At 40.3% G+C, this 21,513-nt stretch overlaps 1 protein-coding gene across 1 annotated transcript; it reads right to left on the bottom strand.

Annotated features, from left to right (window-relative positions):
* Nucleotides 1-5,221: 5,221 nt before the first annotated feature.
* Nucleotides 5,222-21,047, bottom strand: LOC134626420 (C1q-related factor). The gene is made up of 2 exons (XM_063472231.1): nucleotides 20,216-21,047; nucleotides 5,222-7,022 (listed from the first exon to the last, which is right to left on the bottom strand). Exons 1-2 carry the CDS (start codon nucleotides 20,831-20,833, stop codon nucleotides 6,843-6,845), a joined length of 798 nt encoding a protein of 265 aa, XP_063328301.1. The 5' UTR covers nucleotides 20,834-21,047; the 3' UTR covers nucleotides 5,222-6,842.
* Nucleotides 21,048-21,513: the final 466 nt, after the last annotated feature.

Genomic DNA, 21,513 nt, shown 5'->3' with positions numbered 1-21,513 from the left:
TAATGAAATAGAACCACAGCGTCATCCAAATGGTTGAACAATAAATCAAGGCAGCACTAAAAAGTAACACAACATTTTATTTTTGCGTGCTTGTAGTCTTCACCCAGCACAAACTTTCACTCATTTGGCTGCTGTTTCTGTACAAAGATGTTTGTTTGTCTTGGCTACATAATTGAATAGCATTAATGTAGCAAGAGCTGCCTCATAGCCAAGAAATTGTTTGATCTTTGTTTAAAGTGTGTCAGCTCTTTAGCCCTATTAGTAGTTTGTTCTTCTTTGGGGGGTGTGCAAAGCGCTAGGGAGGCTGCACTTTAAAAGGTCACTAATGCACTCAGCCTGCTGAAGGGGAAAAAAGGCATGTTGGATGTTTGTTTGTGCTTTTTTATCTCTCTTTACAGTGAGTTCTCTGGAGATGTGGCACTACAACATGTGAGAATACCACAGTAGTTTTACAGTGAGGGAGCAGGAGGAAAAGAAAGCGAGAAATATTTACCGCATTGCATCCTGTCGTTCCTGCCTGCAGCTTCTAATATCACGGTCCCTGGGCCTTGGACCCAAGGCTTTTGCAAGTTTCACAAGTTCATGGTTCCTTTTTATCCTGAGCATGATTCATATTTGAGTTTGTTCCTTGTTATTCTTGAAATTTTGGGTTGTTTATTCTTTTTCTGGTATTTTATGTCCTCTGTACTCTGTTTTTGTACTCTGAGTTTTAATATTTTGGTCATCTTTTTGGTATTTTCCTTATGTGCTTAGCTATTCACATTGATAGTTGTAATCTTGAACCTTTTAAGTCTTAGCTTTTGAGTCTGCATCTTGTTTCCTTTCCCATAGTTTATTTGCCTGTATATATTTTATTTGTCTGTATTTATCTTTAGTGTCACAGAAAGGTTTGCCTTTTTGTGCTCTTAATAAATGCGTTTTGGTTGAGTTTCTTCTTAGATTCTATGCTTTTACAGTGTTTTGATTTATATCCTAAGTTATCGTGAACCCCTTAGTTTTTTAGTAGTTAAGTTAATTTCCTTCGCATTCTTTCTCATCTCTCCTTTCTTTTGTCTTTCGGTGTTTCTTTGTCTTCCCTGCATTAAGTTACTTTACTTGCTCTTTTCGTTACTTCTCTTCTTTATTGTCTTGGTCGTATTAAGCTGTGTTTGATTTCCCTGCTATTTTCACTTCCCTTGTTACCGTTTGTGTTTATATATTGTCTCAGCCTTCCTTTATCCTTTCTCCTGTTGTCCATTTAGCTGTTTGTCTCCAGGTGTATATCCCCTGTATTTCCCGAGCTTCTGTTCCAATCGTTTCTGGATATTGGGATTCCCTGGCTTTGCTCTGTGTGTATTCTTGGATTTGGACTTTGTAAATCTTTGGACTTAATCAGCATTAAATGCTTGCTTTGTGTTTGACTTCTGTCCTGTCTTTGGTCCTTAACCCTGTAAGACCCAACCGATCAAAACATAAAATTCAGCCAGAAAATTCAGATCTTTTGGAACTGAGATGTTTATTAACCCTTATGACAAAATCCACAATTTTTTTTTCTGTATCATGTTGTGTGTGATATATTTTTATTATATATTTATTATATGTTTTTGTATCTCATTTGATACATTGGGTGTTTTTTGGCAACTTTTTGTTAACAACAATGTTAATTTTAAGGAAAAAAGGAGTTTTGTCCATAACATTTCGAAATTATGGCAAGTATTGATCATGTTGATGAGATAGCGGTCTCAGAAACTCACGTATCAAATATGATCCAAAGGGAATTTTAGGGTTAAAGTAACTTTACATTCTACACAGCTCATTATGATACAACCAAATTTCCCCTTGTGGGACAATTAAAGGATTATTCTATTCTATTCTATAACTAACACACGTCATGATCAGAAATTTAGAAGGAATAGAAATAAAAGACAGAGTGGTGAGTTTAATGAAACAAATGAGGGTTATCAGTGTCTAAAGTTCTGTGGATCAGTGTGTTGTTGCTGTGTTAAATTAGTGCATATAAGGCAGCAGAGTGGCGAGTTGGGGTCAGAATGTCACAATGAGCGAGGGTGGGTCTGCAATAAGCGCCCGGGCAACTCAGCTCGGCCAGCTCCCACAGTGCAGGGAGTGACTGCAGAGTACACCTGGCCTGGCAGTTTCAGAGCATACAGGGACAACTGAGAAAGGCTTCTTCCTCGGCCGCAACCCAAACTGACAAAGGGAATCATGCGCTGTAGTTGAAGCAAATAGAGCAAGGGTGGCAGTGTTAATGTGTGACTGTGCTATCATGCAGAGGTTTTTCCACGTATGCTTATGCATGTGCGTGTATGTGTGTGCATATAGTAGAGGCTCAAGGGTGGCAGGAGGAGCCCCGTCTACTAACAGCTGTCTGCTTTCCTAACCTTTGTGTTTGTCATACCAGGTTAAAAGCAGGGCACAGTAAAGAGAAAAAAAAGTGAGGGAAAAGGTCAAACTGAACATAGACCAAAAAATGATGGTGCTAGAGTGCATGCATGCCAGATTTATAGAATGTATCACTATATGAAAGCAGCGTTTTGCAAGCTTGAACTGGCTGCCAAACCACTCATGAAACCGTGTCGGGAAAGTTGCTAAAAACATTAAAAAAAAAAAACCAAACTGTGAAGCTTACGTCACTCAACATCTTAGCACTGAGAAAAATAACAGACTGTGATTTAGCAGCCTTTTTTCTTACATAAATAGTGTAACTTATTGATTCAGATTCTGTTTCTTGAAGAGAAAATTAATAATTCAAGAAAAAACATGCAGTCCACTAATATACATTCAAAATACTCCATCTAAACATGCATATATATATATCACCTGATTGCTGGGAAGGGCACACTGCCTATATGCATCTATAAGAGATCATGTCGATATGGATGCATAACCGAAAAGAAAAACAATCAAATAAATAAATACACTCTGGGTATCGGTTTTATATAGGTAATGCTCTATTACGCAGAGCAATAATTTAGGATTTATTGAATATAACACAATGCATTGTGGGATTCAATCGACATTGTTTTTTAATGAAAGACCCTTTAGTCTTCAGCTGCCAGTCTTATATATAATGCATATTATTCACACTTATGACTCAAGCACTCAAATCATAAAGAAGCCAGTAAATGAATGCGTGTTATTCTGGAAATAGACTTACTCTGTGTTTGCTTGTTTGCAAGGGCGGAGGCTTATGCAGCAGGGCCCCTTTAGCAGCATGAGAAACATCTGGGCTCAGTGTTCTCTCGTGATGATAAGCAGGTGACATTACCAATGCAGACATTGCTACAGTTGCACCTCAGTAATTGGTAAATAGGCAAACAGTTAACATGTTTCAGGTGCATTCACAGGGCAAAACATCGGCAACACTGCTGAGGTAATCAGAAGCTTCTGTGAGATCCACAGCACAAAAACAAATAAATAAATAAAAATCGAAAAAGGTGCTTATACAAAGGTTTCACAAATTTGGGCACTTCACAAACAAGAGAAATAAATGAAGCATCTCATTTTTTTAGTGCTATATTTTAATTACAAGTAAAATGTCTCACATTATTTTCACAGTCCTTCATAAATCATCTTTTACGTAACCTTTTAGTATACATCATACTATACCATATTCTGATTGTGCTGATGCATGCCATCAAGTTATCACAGCACACACTGTTCATTGTATTTGTAGTGATACTGATTTGAGTACAGTGTTATGTTGCATTGAAAATGAATGAAAAAATTTGTGTTTCTTTAGTAGAAAAACAGGTTGAGTTCCAAAAATATCTCCTCCTTGCACAAATTCCAGAATTAATTATTTTGGTTGCTGTTTTCACCATCTAATCACTACTCTCGTTATTTATAATTAAGCTTTCCTGCAAAAAAAATAAAAATAAAATAAAATAAAATATATATATATATATATATATATATATATAATTACATTTTTAGAAGTTTTTTAGTTACATTTTTTTAGTTTCACCTATTTCTCCTGTAAATAATGTGGGTGTCTCTTGCTATATGACTGCGATAAATATGAAATAAAATTGTCCTTTTGCTACCTTTTTACCTTCTGACTGTGAATTGAGATTTGATGTTTAGTCAATTTGTGCTGAAGTAATTCTCAGTTTTACTTGGCACTGAAGACCTTTTTTTCCCCTGCTGATGGCAATGTCTTTAAAATTACACCTGGAACAATTACAGCTGTTAAGATGCTCAAGCACTCTCAATATCACTGATGTGCTTGGAATTGTCGTGCTATATGCTCGAGGAAATTTCATAAAATGATACAGAGAGGGGTGAATGGCCCCTTAAGAGCAAAGTAGTGCAGGCGAGCATGGCAGCCAGTGTCACATCCCATTCCTGCCAGGTCTGAGGAATGTCCAGTCCTTGACACTTGTCCAATCTAAGCTATCTCAAGCTCTCTCCTCCAGCTTCACGCTGGCTAATCTCTCCTGACACCTCACACAGGCCCGACAGGGAATCACTCTACCCTGAAAACAATCCACCCCTCCTCACTCTTCACCCCAAATCAGTACCACCCCCTTTTATTTCTGTCTTCCTTATATTTCTCTTTACCTTCTCCTTCCCTATCTATCCATTCCCCATTACTTCTCTGTGGTCTGCTCTTTCTCTCATGTTTCCATCTGTCTTTGTCAAACCATATTCTGCTCCTTTTCTATCGTTCTCAATCTTTCCTCCCCCTGTCTTCTCTTCTCCATCCTCACTTCCTCGCTAGGTATATCATACCCCTGTTGATGTGAATCTGTGAAAAGAAACTGTGATTGCAGATTGAGGAATAGCCTGCATTTCCCTAAGGGCTCATCTGCATTCAAAAAAGGCATTTTACTCCACTGGAGGATGTTGCTAAAGTTGGAGAGTCTTTATCTCCAAGAGCACCTTTCCAGATGGAGAGAAGCACCACAGGATCACTTCAGGATGGGACGTGGCGGGGAGAGCATAAACACAGACATCTCTCCCTGGATGCTCGTCATCCTGGATACACTTTACATTCTCCAGAGAAAAGAGAGATAAGGGATTTGCTGATAGGATCTTTTTATTGTTTGCACTGAGTGTCCATTATTCGAATTCTCGCTTCAAACAGAACAAGAAACGCACATTTCCAGTCATGTTGTTTGCTGTCGCTGCAGTTAGTCTCACAGAGCGAATGAGCTCTTTTACAGATAATTTGCCTTAATTAGTGTATTTGGGATTCAAAAATTCTCCTGAGACAAGTCACTCAAAAAAATCCCATTTATTATTGAAATGTATTCAACAATTCCAAAAGATAAGATAGACAAACAAGTCATAGATTTCAATTACAAGCTGTTTGTTCTTCTCATCATATCTATAGAGGCTCCACCCTACAGAGCACAATCTCATTGGCTGCTGCGTAAAATATATGTCATTGGCTGTAGCACAGGATAACTCTGAAAAATAACAATGTAATTATGGCACGGCACATGCTAAGATGCAGACACTCACTGGTATGCACAGAATACACACATACGCGCACAAACGCAAACACGCATACACTCAAACGTGCGGTCATAATAGGCCAAGTCACTCACCCAATCAGTTTCATTCTCAAGCAAGCCATCAGGCAGCCATGTCGAGTAAATATTACCATAATGCCTGTGTGTCATTGAATATGCAGCTAATGAATGGATGACATCCAGTGAAGACACTGAAACATAAAAATTGCCCACTCACTTTCACTGTGCTTGAACGCCTCCTCTACCTCCCCATCTCACTCACTTCTGACTCTTTGTCTGCATTTGCGACTTTCTTTTCCTCGCTCGCTGCTTCTTCTTCTTCTTCATTTTTAATAACTCGCAAGAAACCTTGGAGGTCGGCATAACAGAGAAGAGGAAAGGATTGGCTTTCTTCAATTGGGTTACCTCTGAGTTTGAAAATTTTCTGTATCACATAACTGGTTGTGTTGAGTGGAACATCTACATGAAGCTAGAACATTGAAAAGATTATTTGTGCCCTCCTTTAATCTGAAGAGCAGCTGGACATTTGTGACAGTGCCAGAAACAGTGTGAGGTGGTTTCTGGATAGGGTATTGTCTATATTAGATGTTTTCTTCTTCAGATACATTGGAAGTGCAGAATGTGTTTTTATTCTCCACATGAATAATAGTTACCTTGTTTTACCTAGAAATGAAGAAAAACACCCACTGCTATGAAATAGTAAAACTCTTGATTTAAAGATTTGTTTTCCAGCTGTTAGAGCTCTGAGCTGCATCACAAATAACATCTCTCAGTCAAACAGGATATCTTCACAAGGGACAAATATATTCTCTTTTATTTTTTTTTAAAATCTTGCTTGTGTTGAATATTATGCATGTCTACAAAATGAAAACACAATCTAAGGAAAATTTCACGGAACAACACTATAAGTTTCAGTCACTTCAGTCCACTGATACTGCAGCTGACTGCTGCCGCTGTGGAGAGAAGAGGTGAGATCATCCACTTAGCAGGGTTTTCATATTTGTTGATATTTCTGTGCAATGGAGCAGGGCTAAAGAGGAGAGACACTGAGAGTGAGGAGCTTTTGACCAGTGGCATTGTGGCAAGGAGTGCGGAAAAACCGGCCCACCTCCACCTAACATCCCACTCCTCCCACACACGCCCAACCGAGCTCCTCTCAGTCCTCAGGAGCTTTGCATCCAGACTTGGCTACAGAACCTGGATGTCTTGACTGATGGATACGAAGCAGAGGTGTCCGTGATGATGGAGAGAATTAGGAAAACTAGAAAGCATTCCAGGCTTTTAACACATACACCCCCTCCCCCCCGTCATACTACACTTAGTCTGAGTCTCTTCCTGTCTGACTGTCTCTGTGTCTGTGTGTTCTCAGTCTGCGTAGAGGATGAAGCCAGAGAAGGTGCTGTACTTGTTGTTGTTGCCACCGTGGGCTTTGCCTCCATCCAGTTTGATGTAGACCTCGTCTCCTGCATCCAGATGGAGGATGACGCTGTTGGAGGCATAGTCATAGTTCTGGTCAGCATCTTGGGCAATGGCACTGGCACGAACCTGCAAAGCGAGGAGCAGATAAACACGTAAAGAAGGGGTAGCCTTCATAGTTGCTAAAGGTATCAGTACATTAGCTTAATGTATTTAGGAAATGCTATGAATCAGGTGTCAGTCTCTCATGCTAAGACAGATAGACAGATACTATATTCACTCTTACAAGTCTATATTACTGTAAATCTAAACTAAAAGCACTTAGCGCTTGTAAGTACTCATATATCTCCAAGGATGCACAGACATTACATTTGCTATTTTGAGCAGGGAATGTGTTTGCCGTTTGAGCATAGAAGCTTGTAAGAAAATACACATAGCAAATACAGTTTTGATTACAGTGGTGAATATATTCAGAAAACCCCAAACTTACAGTATTAAAATTACATTATTTTTAAAGTCAACTTGGATTAACATTTAAAATAAAGCTAGCATCCTCTTCCTGTCTCCATGGTCTAAAGTTCATAGAATTTTTTTATTGATATTCTGCTAATTAAGAAGCAAAACTGCATTATTTATGACATGGAATAATGAAGGTGCAAAAAAGAGAAGCTTTTTTTATCATAAGAGAGCAATAATGTTTATTCAACAGGAAGACAATTTATCATTTAGGACATACATTTCAATTTGGTTTCATTTTGAAGTTGATTTTTTTTTTTTTTTTTTTGGACAAATATATCTTTTTAATATTGATATTAAACCTATAAAACCGACCCAAAACTCTAGCCTCTGTGTCAGGCAGATTTATGGTTTCAATCAAGCCAGGGGTCTTTTGCAGAGCTATTATTCGACCTTGAAGCAAAATGCGCTCCAAAAGTCTCAGAAATGCAACAACAGGGCTTACTCTGGGGGGTCACAGTGTGGAGGAAATTAGAAGAAACAAAACATAAAAGATGTTTACTGAGTATAAGCAGAAATATCTGATAACTAAGAGGAGTGATGGGAATCGCTGGAATGAGTTTGCATCAAAAAGAGGAAAAAAGAACTTTGTTGTTGTTGTTTTTGGGTTTGCAGCTTCTGTCTGGCCACATGTGTGTATGTGTGTGTTTGTGTCCCTGCGTGCCTGTGTGTTTTGGCACTCTGTCTGCAGGACATTTGGAGCAGTTTCTAAATAACCTGTCCGGGGTAATTAAGACATCCACTACAAACGTGCTGTGTTTTTAAGTGTAGGTGCAGTCCCACATGAGTCTTGAAACAATAGCTGTGGTTTATCGCATGTGTGTACTTGTGTGTGTGGCAGAGAGCTGTTCTAACAGTGATTATTTAAGTAGGAATGAGTACTGCATAATGCTTTTCAATTCAATTCAATATTTATATAGCCAAATCACAACAAAAGTTGCCTCAAGCTGCTGTATAGTGTAAGGTAAAAACCCTACAACAATGCAGAGAAAACAGAGAAACTCCAAACAAACATATGACCCTGTATGAGCAAGTGCTTGAGCAACAGTGGGAAGGAAAAACTCCCTTTTAACAGGAAAAATCCTCCAGCAGAACCAGGCTCAGGAAGTGGCAGCCATCTGCCACAACCTGTTGGGGTGAGGGGAGGGAGACAGGGTATAGACACGCTGTGAAAGGGAGCCGTACTAATAATAACTAATGATTAAATGCACAGAGGTGTATAAACACATAGGGAGTGGAAAACATGACTGAAGAAGAAATACTCAATGCATCATGGGAATCCCCCAGGAACCTACACCTACTGCACCGTAACTAAAGGAGGATTCAGCGTCACCTCATCCAGCCTTAGCTACATGCTTTTTTAAAAAAAGGACAGTTTTATGCAAAATCTTAAAACCAGAGAGGATATCTGTCTCCCAAATCCAAACTGGGAGCTGGTTCCACAGAAGAGGGGACTGGAAGCTGAAGGCTCTGCCCCCATTTTACATTTAAATACCCTAGGAACCACAAGTAATCCTGCCATCTGAGAGCAAAGTGCTCTATTGGGGTGATCCAATGCTATGAGGTTTTTAAGATAAGATGGGGCCTGATGATTCAAGAACTTTCTGAAGCTACATTTTAAGGACTAAAATCTTTAGCCTCCCTGTTTTCCAGCTGAAAGGTAAAGAGTGAAATTAAAGGCAAACCAGCTGAATGAAGATCCTAAGTTGGTCAACAACAGCTTTTATGAAAGCCTTATTCTCTATTCTCACTTCAGTCTGGCAGTAGTGCCATGCATTATTTTGTGTTGTTTTGCTTCTAGCACATTCGATTTTAAATTAAAAGAGTGCTCATCCAATTTATTATTACACTCCTACAGTGTCATTCTCATGATGGTCTTTTTTATGTCTGCAGCAGTAGCAGAGATATTGTTTGTTTGGTTTTTTTTGGGTTTTTTTGTTCACTCAACAGAGTCTGCATCCTTGACAAAAATCTGGCACCAGTTCAGCTGGAGACAGTGGTGTGTTGCACAAGTAGCAGCTAATATAGCCTCAAGCTGTAAGCTTTAAGCAGAGATGAGGAGTGGGCTCAAAGGCTCTAGTATTCCAACTTCTTTCTAACTTCACACCTCCAAATTATTTTTCAGATTTAAACTTCATTAGTGACACCAGTTGAAGAAACATAAGGCTTTATACAACCTTTTAAAAACACATTTAGAAATTATTCTCAAGATCTGAAAGTGTAAAATTGGCTTTAAACAATGAATATTAGCTCCGAGGAAGCGTTCACTTTAATGTGGAGTGAACAGACTCATTGCTCTTCTTCATTGCCTTTTATTTAGGACTAGAGTAATAGGCTGGCAAGCCTGATATACAAATGCAGAAAACCATGTGGATTTTACAGCTTAATGGTAGGATGATCAGCCACGATGACCCCTAAAGGAAACAGCCAAGAAAAGGAAAAGAAGAAGAAGAGGTAGGATGTTCTTTATGGGACAAGTCTGTAGCTTCAATTATACCAAATGCTGAAAATCAAACTTAAGCCAAAAGGCAGAGAAGGAAGCAAGAAGTGGATGTGGATTCAGTAAATATACATAAAGCGGTAATAGTAATTAACAGCAAAGGAACTGGAGCCAAATATTCTCGCACACTATTTGTTTTACGCTAGTGAAAATAATGACACAAACACAATCAGCATGTCCTTGATATATGACACGTGCCTCAAACGAGGAAGAACCGTATCACTGGTAATCTATGTTTGTCTTTCATCGCTTTCTTTTCTTGACTTAATTGTTATATACATCACAAAAACTGCGATGTGATGGTGCAAGGCCTTTCTACCATAGACCTCAGAGCTGGTGTAGATCCCTATGTAACACTCTGACATAGAGGTGTGCCTATAACAAATCATTTTGTCGGTGTTTAAATGTAAAAGGTCTGTGATCTAAATGTAAAGACTAAAAAATACCAGCTTTAATTTTCATTGCATATTTACCGCTCTGGAACAACTTGTGAAAAAAAACAAAAACTAGATGAGATCATAGAGTGAACTTGTTTAAGGTTAGAACAATTCAGCATTTACACCTGAACTTGTGGAGCATCGCTATCATTAATGCGGACTCCTTATTTTGTGATTAACTGATTCTGACTCTCTTTTCTCTGTTTGGTCCCTACCAACTCCTCTGGGAAATTGTCGACTTCATATCAGGTAAATGCTCCACTATGCTCACCAGCTAATTGTGCAAGAACATGTGTACTGTTTTTTTTTAGAAAACAGCTGCTTCTTACCTGAAATGGCAATAAGAAGGTAGTGTGGGTGAACCAAAACAGTAGATCTGAGGCCAGAAAGCTAAACAATGAACTGTAACTTAGTATAACACTCGGTAAAGCAGAAGTCAACTAAGAATTTCCTGCATTTTCATTGTTAATTACTCTTGTCGTTGTTTTTAAATCGCTATCGGTTATAATCTTTTTCACTCAACCAGTGTCGTGCTTGGTGTAGAGGACAAAAAAAAAAGCAAAACACACACAAAAAAGTGTAACTCTCTACTTAGCGTCTGCATTGTGTCTCAGTGCTATTAAACAGTTACTAACTAGACAAACTGCATCATATGTAACTCAAATGGAGCAGAATCGAACAAGAAGATCATTAAATCTCTAGAGATGGAAAAAAAGAAAGCACTGTACATTCTTAAAAGTATCTTGTGGTTAAATAAGCCTATTAAGCACTTAGTCTGGTCAGTAAGGTTGAATCCAAATCAATAGTTCGTGTGCATTTGCAGTGTTTCTTGTGGCTCATTATGGGGTCTCCAAAGTCTATTTCAGGCCTATCTTTAACTCAGTGTCCACAAATCTTTAAATCTGGGATTTTTGAGTGGGAGTCGACAAGCAGCTCAACAGGCATGCCCAATAATGCTGAGAATGCCCAATAATTAGTTGCCCTGTTTAAAGGGAACACACACAACAGGCATATTGACAAATGTTTGGGCAAGCCAGCTACTGACAGAGCTCTCCTGCACAGAAGGTATCACTGGTGCCAAATCTAATGGGGAACCTAAAACAGATTTTCTTTGCATTTAAATGTATAAAATAATAATATATAGATTATTTGTGTAATTTAAATATGTATCATTGACTAATGAAGCATTTTTTAAATTAAAAAATGTTTTTTTATTGTCTTTCCTGCTACAATAGCTAATGCTGTCAGTACTAAACTCTTAGCTCATCTTCTGTTGATTTTTGAAAACCTGCTGTTGGAAACATAAAAGTGTGCAGAGGATGTGCAGAGGCGTACAAAGTCTTATTAAAATAGCAAATGTAAAGCTTTCATGAACTCAGCATTCAGTAGTTTGAATAACTGTTACATGAGCTCGACCTGACAATTACGTGTATTTATAAAATGATTTATTTAAAATTCTGCATTTTTAATCTTTACATGGTTCAAGATTGAAAAGCTTCTGATAGAAACCACAAAATTCTTTCAGGGAAGCTGGAGCCAGTAAGTGTTTCTCCTCTGCAGCGATACAATGATGAACAGCCAGGCGTACACAAAAGGCTACAGTGGGTCATGAAATCAAAAACAGAGGTGTTCTTTAACCGCAACTGTAAAAAGCATTTGAGTCTCAAGATGTCCTATTTAGGACACCGTATTTACAACCTGTTATGTATGCTGTTAATGCTGCATCTTACTTTAGGTGCAGCTACATTTCTGCTAATACCTCCAGAAATAATAATAATAATGCCCCCACAGTGAGAGAAATGGCTTGGTCACTATTAGCATGTGTGACAATGATTCTGCTATAGAGTCAACATAATGCAAAATCTTATACTTTGTTAATTGCAGATGTGTTTTATGAACTCTTCTTTGCATTACCTTTAGCTCACTGCTTTAAATTCAAGTCAAGACTGACACTTCTTCAGCTTTCCACTTTTAAAAAAAATGTATCGATTAAAAAAAATGCTTGATAAAAGACTGTGAAATTCATCAGAAAAGTGATATGCAAGTTTAAAAGGACAGAAAACTTAAAGAACAAGTGAAACTATGACTAACTTTGTAAAGGTGCGACTTCTGCTTCATAATTAACAAGTGAGATAGACGTAAGAAAGGTGGAAAGTTGTGGAGGGCTTGACAAGTTCTCTAACAGCACGCTGTGGACAGTGTCACACTGGTACGAAATGTGCAAATGCTGTAAAGGCTAATTTTGGATAATGAAATTCCGAGGAGAGGTTTTAAGATCCAGAAGTAATATATGGAATATTGTACATTTTTTTTCTTATTGTTTATCCTCCTGATTAAATCTAGCGCAGCTCATATCGATGTGCAAACAAAACCTCCTGTTCTGATTCTAAGATGCCAGCGTCCGGTGCATAGTAATACGAAATGATATGCAATGAGTGTGCAAAGTCAACACCATCTTATTAGAGGGTTACCGCCTTGGATTGTAGGGGAAGCAGGTGATGATGGCTCTGGAGGATTTGTCAGCTGAGATTTTTAATGAAACTTTACCAAAATATTTGCTTTGCAGGCAGTCGCACAGAAGCGGGAAACCTTTGGCAATGTCACAGATGTGTAATATCCTTAAGTTATTCTCTTTTCTTGCTCTTTAAAGGGCTAAATTTAGGCCATCTTGAAGTAAATGATTTATGGGATTTTGGTGGGGGAGGAGATGAACAATACAAATATAACGTTTTCTTTTGGCAGAGATGGAATGAGCAAAGCCCTGGTGAAAGCAAACTTCCCTGAAATCCTTCTAGTTCATCCACAATGATATTTTTGTTTTGTTTTGTTTCTTTGCTCTAATGGTTTTTATCCCCTTCTGAGACTAACTGCCGCAGTCTAGACCTCCTTCGCTTGCTTTCAGTGATAAGCATGCATGAATAAAACCTCTCACTATTTTTGAAATAATGATCAGGGAGCTCCTATTGGAGCTGTTTTTCTTTTTCTCTTTTCTCCCCCCCTCCCGCTTTCACTCCTCTGCACAAAAGTTGCTTGCGATATGAGCCAGAGGTCTAAATTCAGGGTATGGCAGATGTATAGCCAGAGATGAGCAGGACAAACAGCCAACTGGCAGTGCGTGACCTTGACACGGAATATGTAGAGGAACTTTGACAAGACAAACAAAGCGTGAGGCCGTAAGCGGCGGCTCCAGCAATGGTAAATGAGGTGTCAGGCGATGTTGTCTTCCTCGTGGCTGCTCGTGCATGTTTGAATCCGTCATATCATCAACATGATGGCCTTTATTGAATAATATTTAAGACAAAAAAATACAGGGCTGTGCTTGGACTTAATAATGCATGCCTGTAACAGTGCAGTTTCTCTTAAATGTGAATGTTACAGCTATCAGTAATGATAGCATTAATCTGAAGGATGAATTTGTGGAACATTATTAAAACCGTCACTCATCCTCAGTCACTTGGGATTTCCTTTACAATCAACCTATTATCTAAAAGGCGCTTTGCATTATTTTCATTCAGCTGGCGCAGCTTGCTGAGTTTAATTGTAAACTCTGTAAAAATTCAGTTTTTTTTCTTTGTCTGTTGTCTGCCACAAGACAGGCCTGAAACATCTCAATGGGACAGTGATCTTACAAGAGGCTTTGTCACTGTGACAAGGACATGTCTCGTGGCTTCTCTGACAGGGATTTGTTGACTTGATGTTGAGCCTCCATTTTGGATCAACGAGTCTATTGGTCCCCTTTAAATCAAAGTGTACTGCCATCTAATTGTGTTTGAACATTCCAGCCGTGAACCGCATGCCTAATGGCAGCTTAGATAGCACGCCATCTCTACCGAGCCCTATTCAACGCATTCCTGCGACACACATGCAAACGCATGCACGCACCATGACAGAGCGACACAAAGAGAGACATGCTACATCGAAATGCATTTTTATGCAGCCGCGTGCACTAGAGATACAATTTTACTAAAGTAATGAGAACAGGAAAGTACGAGGTGCTGCAAGAGAATTGTACTGTCAGAAAGTGGCATGTGTTTACACGTTCATTTGTTGGAGACCTAAGTGAAAACATGATAAGAGAAGTGAAATGGTAACAGGAGATTTGCCATCTGTCAGAAGCGAGTAAAAAAAGGTCTCCTGAATTAATTTCACCAGCTGTTCTCTTTGTACCTGCTCAACCTGCTTTGAAACGCAGTGACTTTACAGCACAGACCTCTCACTGTTTATGAAATTGCCTACAGTAATGCTTAAGGTGAGTTTGGTATCAGGTGTTAGTTCATTAGTTTATAGCATGTAGCAGCAGTACCTGATACAAATACCGTAAAACCTTTTCCCAGGGCCTGATTATTAGTATTGCAGTTAATCAGTGGTGACAAAGAGGATGAAACTCGGGCAGCTTCTCCTGAAAGAGCCACTGAAAGAAGCCTGTCAGAGGAAACAGTGGTGGGGGAGAAAAAAAAGAGGAATGAACTTTGACCCGCAATCCAGCCACTCTTTTCTTTGTTGTGTCTGCTTCATCGCGGTCAGTTAATTACCGAGATACACAGCACAGTCTGCCTCGAGCATCACCACCAAAACCACAATCACTGCTTCTAGCATTGTCTGAAAAGACACTTTCACTGCAAAATTTTCAACCTTTGTTCACACTGAGCCTGTTTTCCAGTTTGTTTCATAGTAATCCTCGAGGCACCGAGAGTTTCCTTTTTTCTTACCGAGAAAGCTACAAAAAAGGTAAAGTGGGTTTCTGTATATGTGTTGGATGAGAGCGAGAATGTCAGCTTTGTTATGACATGCATTTTTTCGTATAGTAGTCTGTGTCGTTCTTACTGGGCAGTTGTTGATATTTTACCCATACTCATTTTAAGGAGGGCATGAAGTGTTAAACGCGCTGAGTTATGTAGCAGACTGTGAGTCATTTGGAGCCATTGACTTGCTGCTTTCCTGTGAAGAGGGAGAGAATAATTGTGGGTATCAGTGAAGACTGAAATCGGGGGACGTCTAAATGTCAGGGGCGTGAGGAGAGAGAGAGAGAGATGTTTGCATAAGAGGGCCAGGGGCACTTGTCTATCTCCCATATGGCCCTCATTATAATGAAGAAGCCTTGTGAGTCAACACCATAGCATCCTTGAGTCAGCCAGTCACAGGAGACAATCCATAGCCTATTTTGGACCGCATGTTTTAGGTCTCTCAGTACTTGAGATATTAGACATTATCAGTATTTCATGAGTTACTTAATCTGAGATGCCAGCTCAGATGGTCTGTGTACTGCTGAGCTGTAATAGCGCTCTATTTGAGAAGCTCAGTGTAAAATGTTTTAAAAGTAATTGAATGATTACTGACAAGTGGTGGGCAGCTTTCGAGCAACTTTTGAAACTTCACCAATAAATGATAGATTTTCTCTCAGTGCTTTCAGATGACAGCCCGATGTCATCTTGACATTTCCAATCTGTGTGGTATTTCCTAACAACGTGGGCCAATCTTCATTTAATAGCCCTCGCACCTAATTAGGCCAGCTCTAATGTTCCACTCGGCAGAGTGTCAAATCCAATGTCCAATTACACAGCAGATCAAGGCCAAAGGTCCGCCTTCACTACCTCTCAGGCTGATTATAGAAGAAGTGCCATGATATACATCACATAGAAACAGGTCTGTCGGAAGAAGAAGGAAACGCACATACATGGGCACACACGCTTCCACACACACACGCATAAGGGGATCAATACCGCAGGCAAAGAGGGACTGAGGGTAGCTCACTAAAACCCCGCCTGTCTATTTCAGACAGAGTCTCTCTGTTACACCAGGCGAACGCACAGAGGCCTCTCAGTGCTGAAGTCAGACCACGATGAAGAATAGCAGGTCTGAACATTACCAGAATGTTAAAATCAATCAAGTCGAAGTATTGATGTATTTGTGTGCAGATAATCCGCGAGAATGCAACGATTACTCCATTTTTTACACTTTAAGAATGAAAATGACTGAAAATCTGCCTTCTTTTCTGAAATCTTACTTGGTTTAATTAAAACTTAACTTGTTTGTTGCACCTTTTTTTCTTCTTCTAAAACATATGTCAATAATCGAATCAAGCAGAGCAGACCTTCTCCAGATGGCTCAGCTTCCCTTGTTTAATGTTGGGATTGACACCAGATGCTAAACACAATGCGTGGGTTTCACCTGGATACACAGCAACAAGATAAACAGCCTTGTGCTCATGTGTATCAGAGCTGAAGTCCCACCTGGAGGTGTCTTTATGAGAAGAGATGGGCTGAGGCAAATGGTTTGACTGAGAAATGACATGTGACTGAGATGGGTTTTGGTTAAAAAAAAAAAAAATACAAAATTTTTTTATGGATGAGTTGAAGGATGGTTCACTTTAACTTATTCTGTTGTAGCGCAATGCATCACTTGAAAGAATTGAAGAATATTGATGACATTGTGTTTTAGGAAATCAATCCTGTGATACAGCGACCTGGATTCTCTTTTAAAAAAAAGTTTTTCTTTTTCAGAAGATGAAAACTTTCTGCTCCTTTAAAAAAGTGAGCTTCTGTAGACCAGATGCAGAGGAGAGATGGAGGGCAGTGCACAGTTGGGGTGGGTTGAGGCTGTGGGTTAGAAAGGAGGGGCAATCATGCACGCGTGTGTGTGTGAGCATGTGCGAATGTGTGTGTATGTAAGGAGGAGACTGCTGCGGTAATTGCTAGGGAAGAGCCATGTGCACGAAGGACGTTGAAGCTTATTAAAGGAGGAGACAGAGTGATTATTCACTATGGTCCTCTTGAGAGACTGACGCTGAAGTCATTGCTTTTAATTAACTCTGAAACGGTTTTGCGGATTAATAACAATATTAAGAAGGGAACGGAGAGGAAAAGCGCAAACACATCCTGGATCTGGTTCAAGCTTTTTAATTACAATTAAATAGACTCGATGGCACAATAGCACAATAACTATCTCTTTTCTGTCCTCTTTCTTTCTTCTCCTTTTACTGCGTCTATTAAATTTATCTTCTTATAGCTGCTGCCATGTCTCTCAGGATGTGTCCAAGACAGGTTGTAGCAAAGCATTGATTTATTGGAAAGAGTTTAGGATCGGTTGGGATATTTGGCACAAAAATAAAAAGAACATGCAAAGAAGAAGCCAAAAAAAAGTGTGAGAAGACGAAGTTGGAAAGTGAATAAAGTGTGCTGTGCTGAAAATAGATTTTCCTTTTGTTTGTTTACCAAAAACTGCAACTTTTTGCTCTAGCTTGAAAAGTGTCAAAGTTCTGGAGACAGTGTTTGGATTCTACTTGGTGCCCTTTGCCAAGTTAAAACACAAAGTGGAAGAAGCTGAGAAGAAATAAAGTAACCTCTGGATGCTTATGTTCGAAACAGCTTGTAAGAACCCCAGGAGTAGGAGGTGCACATGCTGGAGTAAAACAGTTCTGCAAGGCCTGGAAACCCACCACTTCAATAACGCCAAAAGATGATAAAATACTAGTATTGTCTGCAATTCCCTGGCCTCCCCTATCCCAACTCACAGTGTAGCTTTTTGCTGCCTTAATGAGCTGAGTAAAGCACCAGTGTGACTGTAGGAGTTTCAGTTTGACTCTGAACACTTCATCAGAGATGTAGCATAAGTTGCCCAACATTTATAACTATTCACAGTCATTTACACAAACTAAGTCTCTGGGGCCTCCTCCATCAGCCAAGCAACCTAATAAACACCATGAAAGGACTGAACATTCATGCATAAGCTGTGCATAGGACACAGGAAGACAGAGAAAGAGAAGCAGTTACCACTTTATAAACATTACGCGGGTCTCTGGTGATGCACACTGTGTGCGTCTAACTTAAGTACCTCCACACCCTCCTCTTGGGAGCACAATGAAGCGGGAACAGAAGGCGTTTTATAGGAACATATGTTCTTCTTCCCCTATTATATATCAATGCTTTTACGCCCACCCAGAAACATTACTGTTGAGTGAGACATTATACTGTATATAGAAGGCAAATGTTGTAACTCTTTTTTTTCTCCCTGGGTTTGAACTTGGTGAGGTTAAAGGGTTTAACCTCTATCTCCCTGGGTGACACAGTAGTTTCACACCAAATCTTATTTCATCTCTAAATCTCACATATCATGACCACAGCACTTGTTATTGAGCACCCCATATTAACTATTGCATATTTACATTTTTTTAAACAGGTCACTTAACATTACAAAAGTGAAAAATAGCCATTATATGTCTTATAGTATTTAATAAATGTGAAGCAGGTCTTTTAAATTGCATTTGGAGGCTGAGTCTCAGAGGATCAATCTCATTGCTGTGTATCAGGCTGTGAATCACTGTGAAACTCTGAATGTGGTCCAAATATAATGCATTTCATGTGACTTGAAACAAGTGTTCTCATATGATGTTAATTTAAAGCTGAAATGTCTGTCACATTTCCTAAACAATGAATATTGTGTCTCAGTTTGGGTAAAGTATTCTGACCATGCATGGTGGCAAGGAATTAAGTGCAGCAGAGCTTGTAACGCATCCAGGTTCAGCCCACATTACTAAAGCATAATAATGTGTGAAGTGCAATGTGAAGGTTATTATTTTTATTATTGTTATTTGCCATGATTTCTTCTCCTATAATAGAGATTTTATTGTTTCGTGTTAAGTGTGCAGTTTGCAGGTTGAAACGTGAAATCAGGTAAAATAGATCTGTTTTTATAAACACGGATATTAATTTCTTTACTGCAAATACTGCTTTTTGGTGTCTGTGATTACACTTGCAGCAAACTACAGTGTTTGATATGGGCTCAGCCTCAAGCTGGTTAAGCAAAACAAAGAATAACTGTAGCATGGCATCCGATCTGCTTACAGGCAAACCATTTTACTGAGCCGTTTTGAAGATAAGAGATCTGACGGCGGGTGGGAAGCCTGATCTGGTACGCATTGCCAACCTGAGAAGACCCTCCGGGGCGCGCAATAATGTTAGCTCCCCATTAAAATGATGCATCAAAGAAAGCGATAATAGATCATGCAGACGTCCTAATGCATTTAATACGACTGTAAAGGCAGATGGATTGGTCCGCGGTGTCCGCTAAGCTTCCACATGTAATGTACAGTTAATATGTTGTAAGCGAAATTTCACATTTCCCCATCTGCTACTTTCACTCACAGCGACTATGAGTATAAAGTTATGTCGCAACAGAATGTTATAATAATAATATTATTAATAATACTTACAATAACCCTCCCTACTGACATTTGTATGGAGTATAATTCGTCCTCCGAAATTGATAAAATGAAAGTAAAGCCCTTTAGAAAATTCAGTCTTGTAGGTTAAAAAAAATACTTTCTACTTCTGCAATTTGATTTAATAAACACTCGAGCGTTTTCACTCTAAAACAATTTAGATACTCAACTCCTTGCACAAACTGCGATCACGTTGCTTCCACTTCAGGAAAATCGATACGCACAATAGTTTTTTCCTTTCCTTTTCTTTTTCTTTCTTTCTTTTTTTTGGTGGGCTAATTTTACAGCGTACAAGCAAAAAGATCGGTCGCACCCCACGCTCAGTCCACACCGTGACCGTCCTCTAGATCGCGGGACGCGGCAGTGTCAGGACGCATCATGCAAAGAGGGGACGCACTTGCAAACGGTCAACACATCTTTATCTCTAGGCGCGGTGTATGCCACAGCTGCGCGCTCTAGGCTTTGGAGGCGGACGACAGATGCCCAACTTGTCTCGCAATGTCACTTTTTATTTGCAGGGTGTGTCATGAAGCTACTTCTTTAAGCAAGAGAGCCACAGAGGAAGCGGGAGAGGACAGGAGAGTGAGCATCAGAGGAGTCAGATAGTCTTACACCGAGAAAGAAAACTCAGAAAAAGTTTCAAAGCACTAACCTGGCCATTCTTGCAGAGGTCTGCCCACATGCTTGTGCCGTCCCCTCCTCTCATCAGCACATGGTAGATGAAGAAGTATGTACCCGGTATGCTGCAGATGAACTTGCCCGAAATGCCATCATAGTTGTTGCCTAAGTTGGTGACCACATCGTCAAACTTGAGGATCTCGTAGCCTTCGTGGGGATTTTTAAGCCCTGCATAGAAGGCCACCCGAGGTACTGTGCTGTAGGTGGCTGTGCTGATAGCTCCGTTACCCCCCAGACCCAAAATCCCAGTCCTTCCTTGATCTCCTCTGTCACCAGGAGGTCCAGCTGGTCCTGGTGGCCCTGGTGGCCCTGGTTCTCCCGGCGGTCCAGGTGGTCCCGGCTTGCCTGGCCTGCCAGGCTTCCCCTGTGGACCCTGCAGTAAGGTGGAGGGTGGAAGCACATTGCTGTGGTCACTCAACGCCTCTGCCTCAGCCTGAAGACCGGTGGAGCTCGTGCTGCTGGCTGGAGTGCCTTTGTTCATGTAGGGATCACACACCATACGGCAGGTGCCCAGCATCTCATAGTGGCTGGCATCTGTACCCACGGAGCTGACGAGCACGGGGATGAGCACCACCAGCACCAGGACCAGCATAACCCCTACGGCAGCCGCCACCAGGGTCTTCCTCCCGATGCTGAGTCGGGGAAGAGGCTGCGCTGCCAGCGTGGGTCTCCCGGGGGCGGAAATGGTGACTGCTTGGTGTGGGGAGCCTGTCACCGAGGAAAGGGATCCACAGATCCCAAGAAGAGTTGCAAGAGGAGCGGCGAGTGTGTGAGGGTGAGACAAAGACCCACATACACTTGATACACCTCACTGCTCCACTAAGTCACTCTAAAGTAACCAAGCAGTCACTCACACACACAAAAAATACTTAAGGAAACCCAAGCATCCACACGAAGACATTCAGCACGTACTTACAAACACAATCTGACTTGTGAGAAGAAGCAAGAAGGATGCAGAGCCCAAAGGAATGGAGTGAGAGACAGAGGGAGCGAGACAGAGAGAGAGTGAGTGAGAGAGAGAGCGAGGATGATGAGAGTGGGTGAGTGTGAGAGAAACAGAGCAGTCACTGGATCTCTGTGAGTGTGTGTCTGTGTGTGTATGTGTGTGTGTGTGTATGTGTGTACGTATAGTGAGTTAGTGGAGCCGGATTCTCAGGCTTGGCTTTTTATATGGCAGAGCAGCAGAGCCTCCCCCCTTCCCCTCTGCTCCCCTACCGAGTGAGGTGCTGGTGTGGCTACGTCCCCTTCTCTCTCTCTCTCTCTCTCTCTCTC

Source organism: Pelmatolapia mariae, linkage group LG4 (assembly GCF_036321145.2).
Source record: "Pelmatolapia mariae isolate MD_Pm_ZW linkage group LG4, Pm_UMD_F_2, whole genome shotgun sequence".
Taxonomy (NCBI): domain Eukaryota; kingdom Metazoa; phylum Chordata; class Actinopteri; order Cichliformes; family Cichlidae; genus Pelmatolapia; species Pelmatolapia mariae.
Note: the sequence above shows the minus strand (reverse complement) of the source record. Positions and strands in the feature narration are given on the sequence as shown.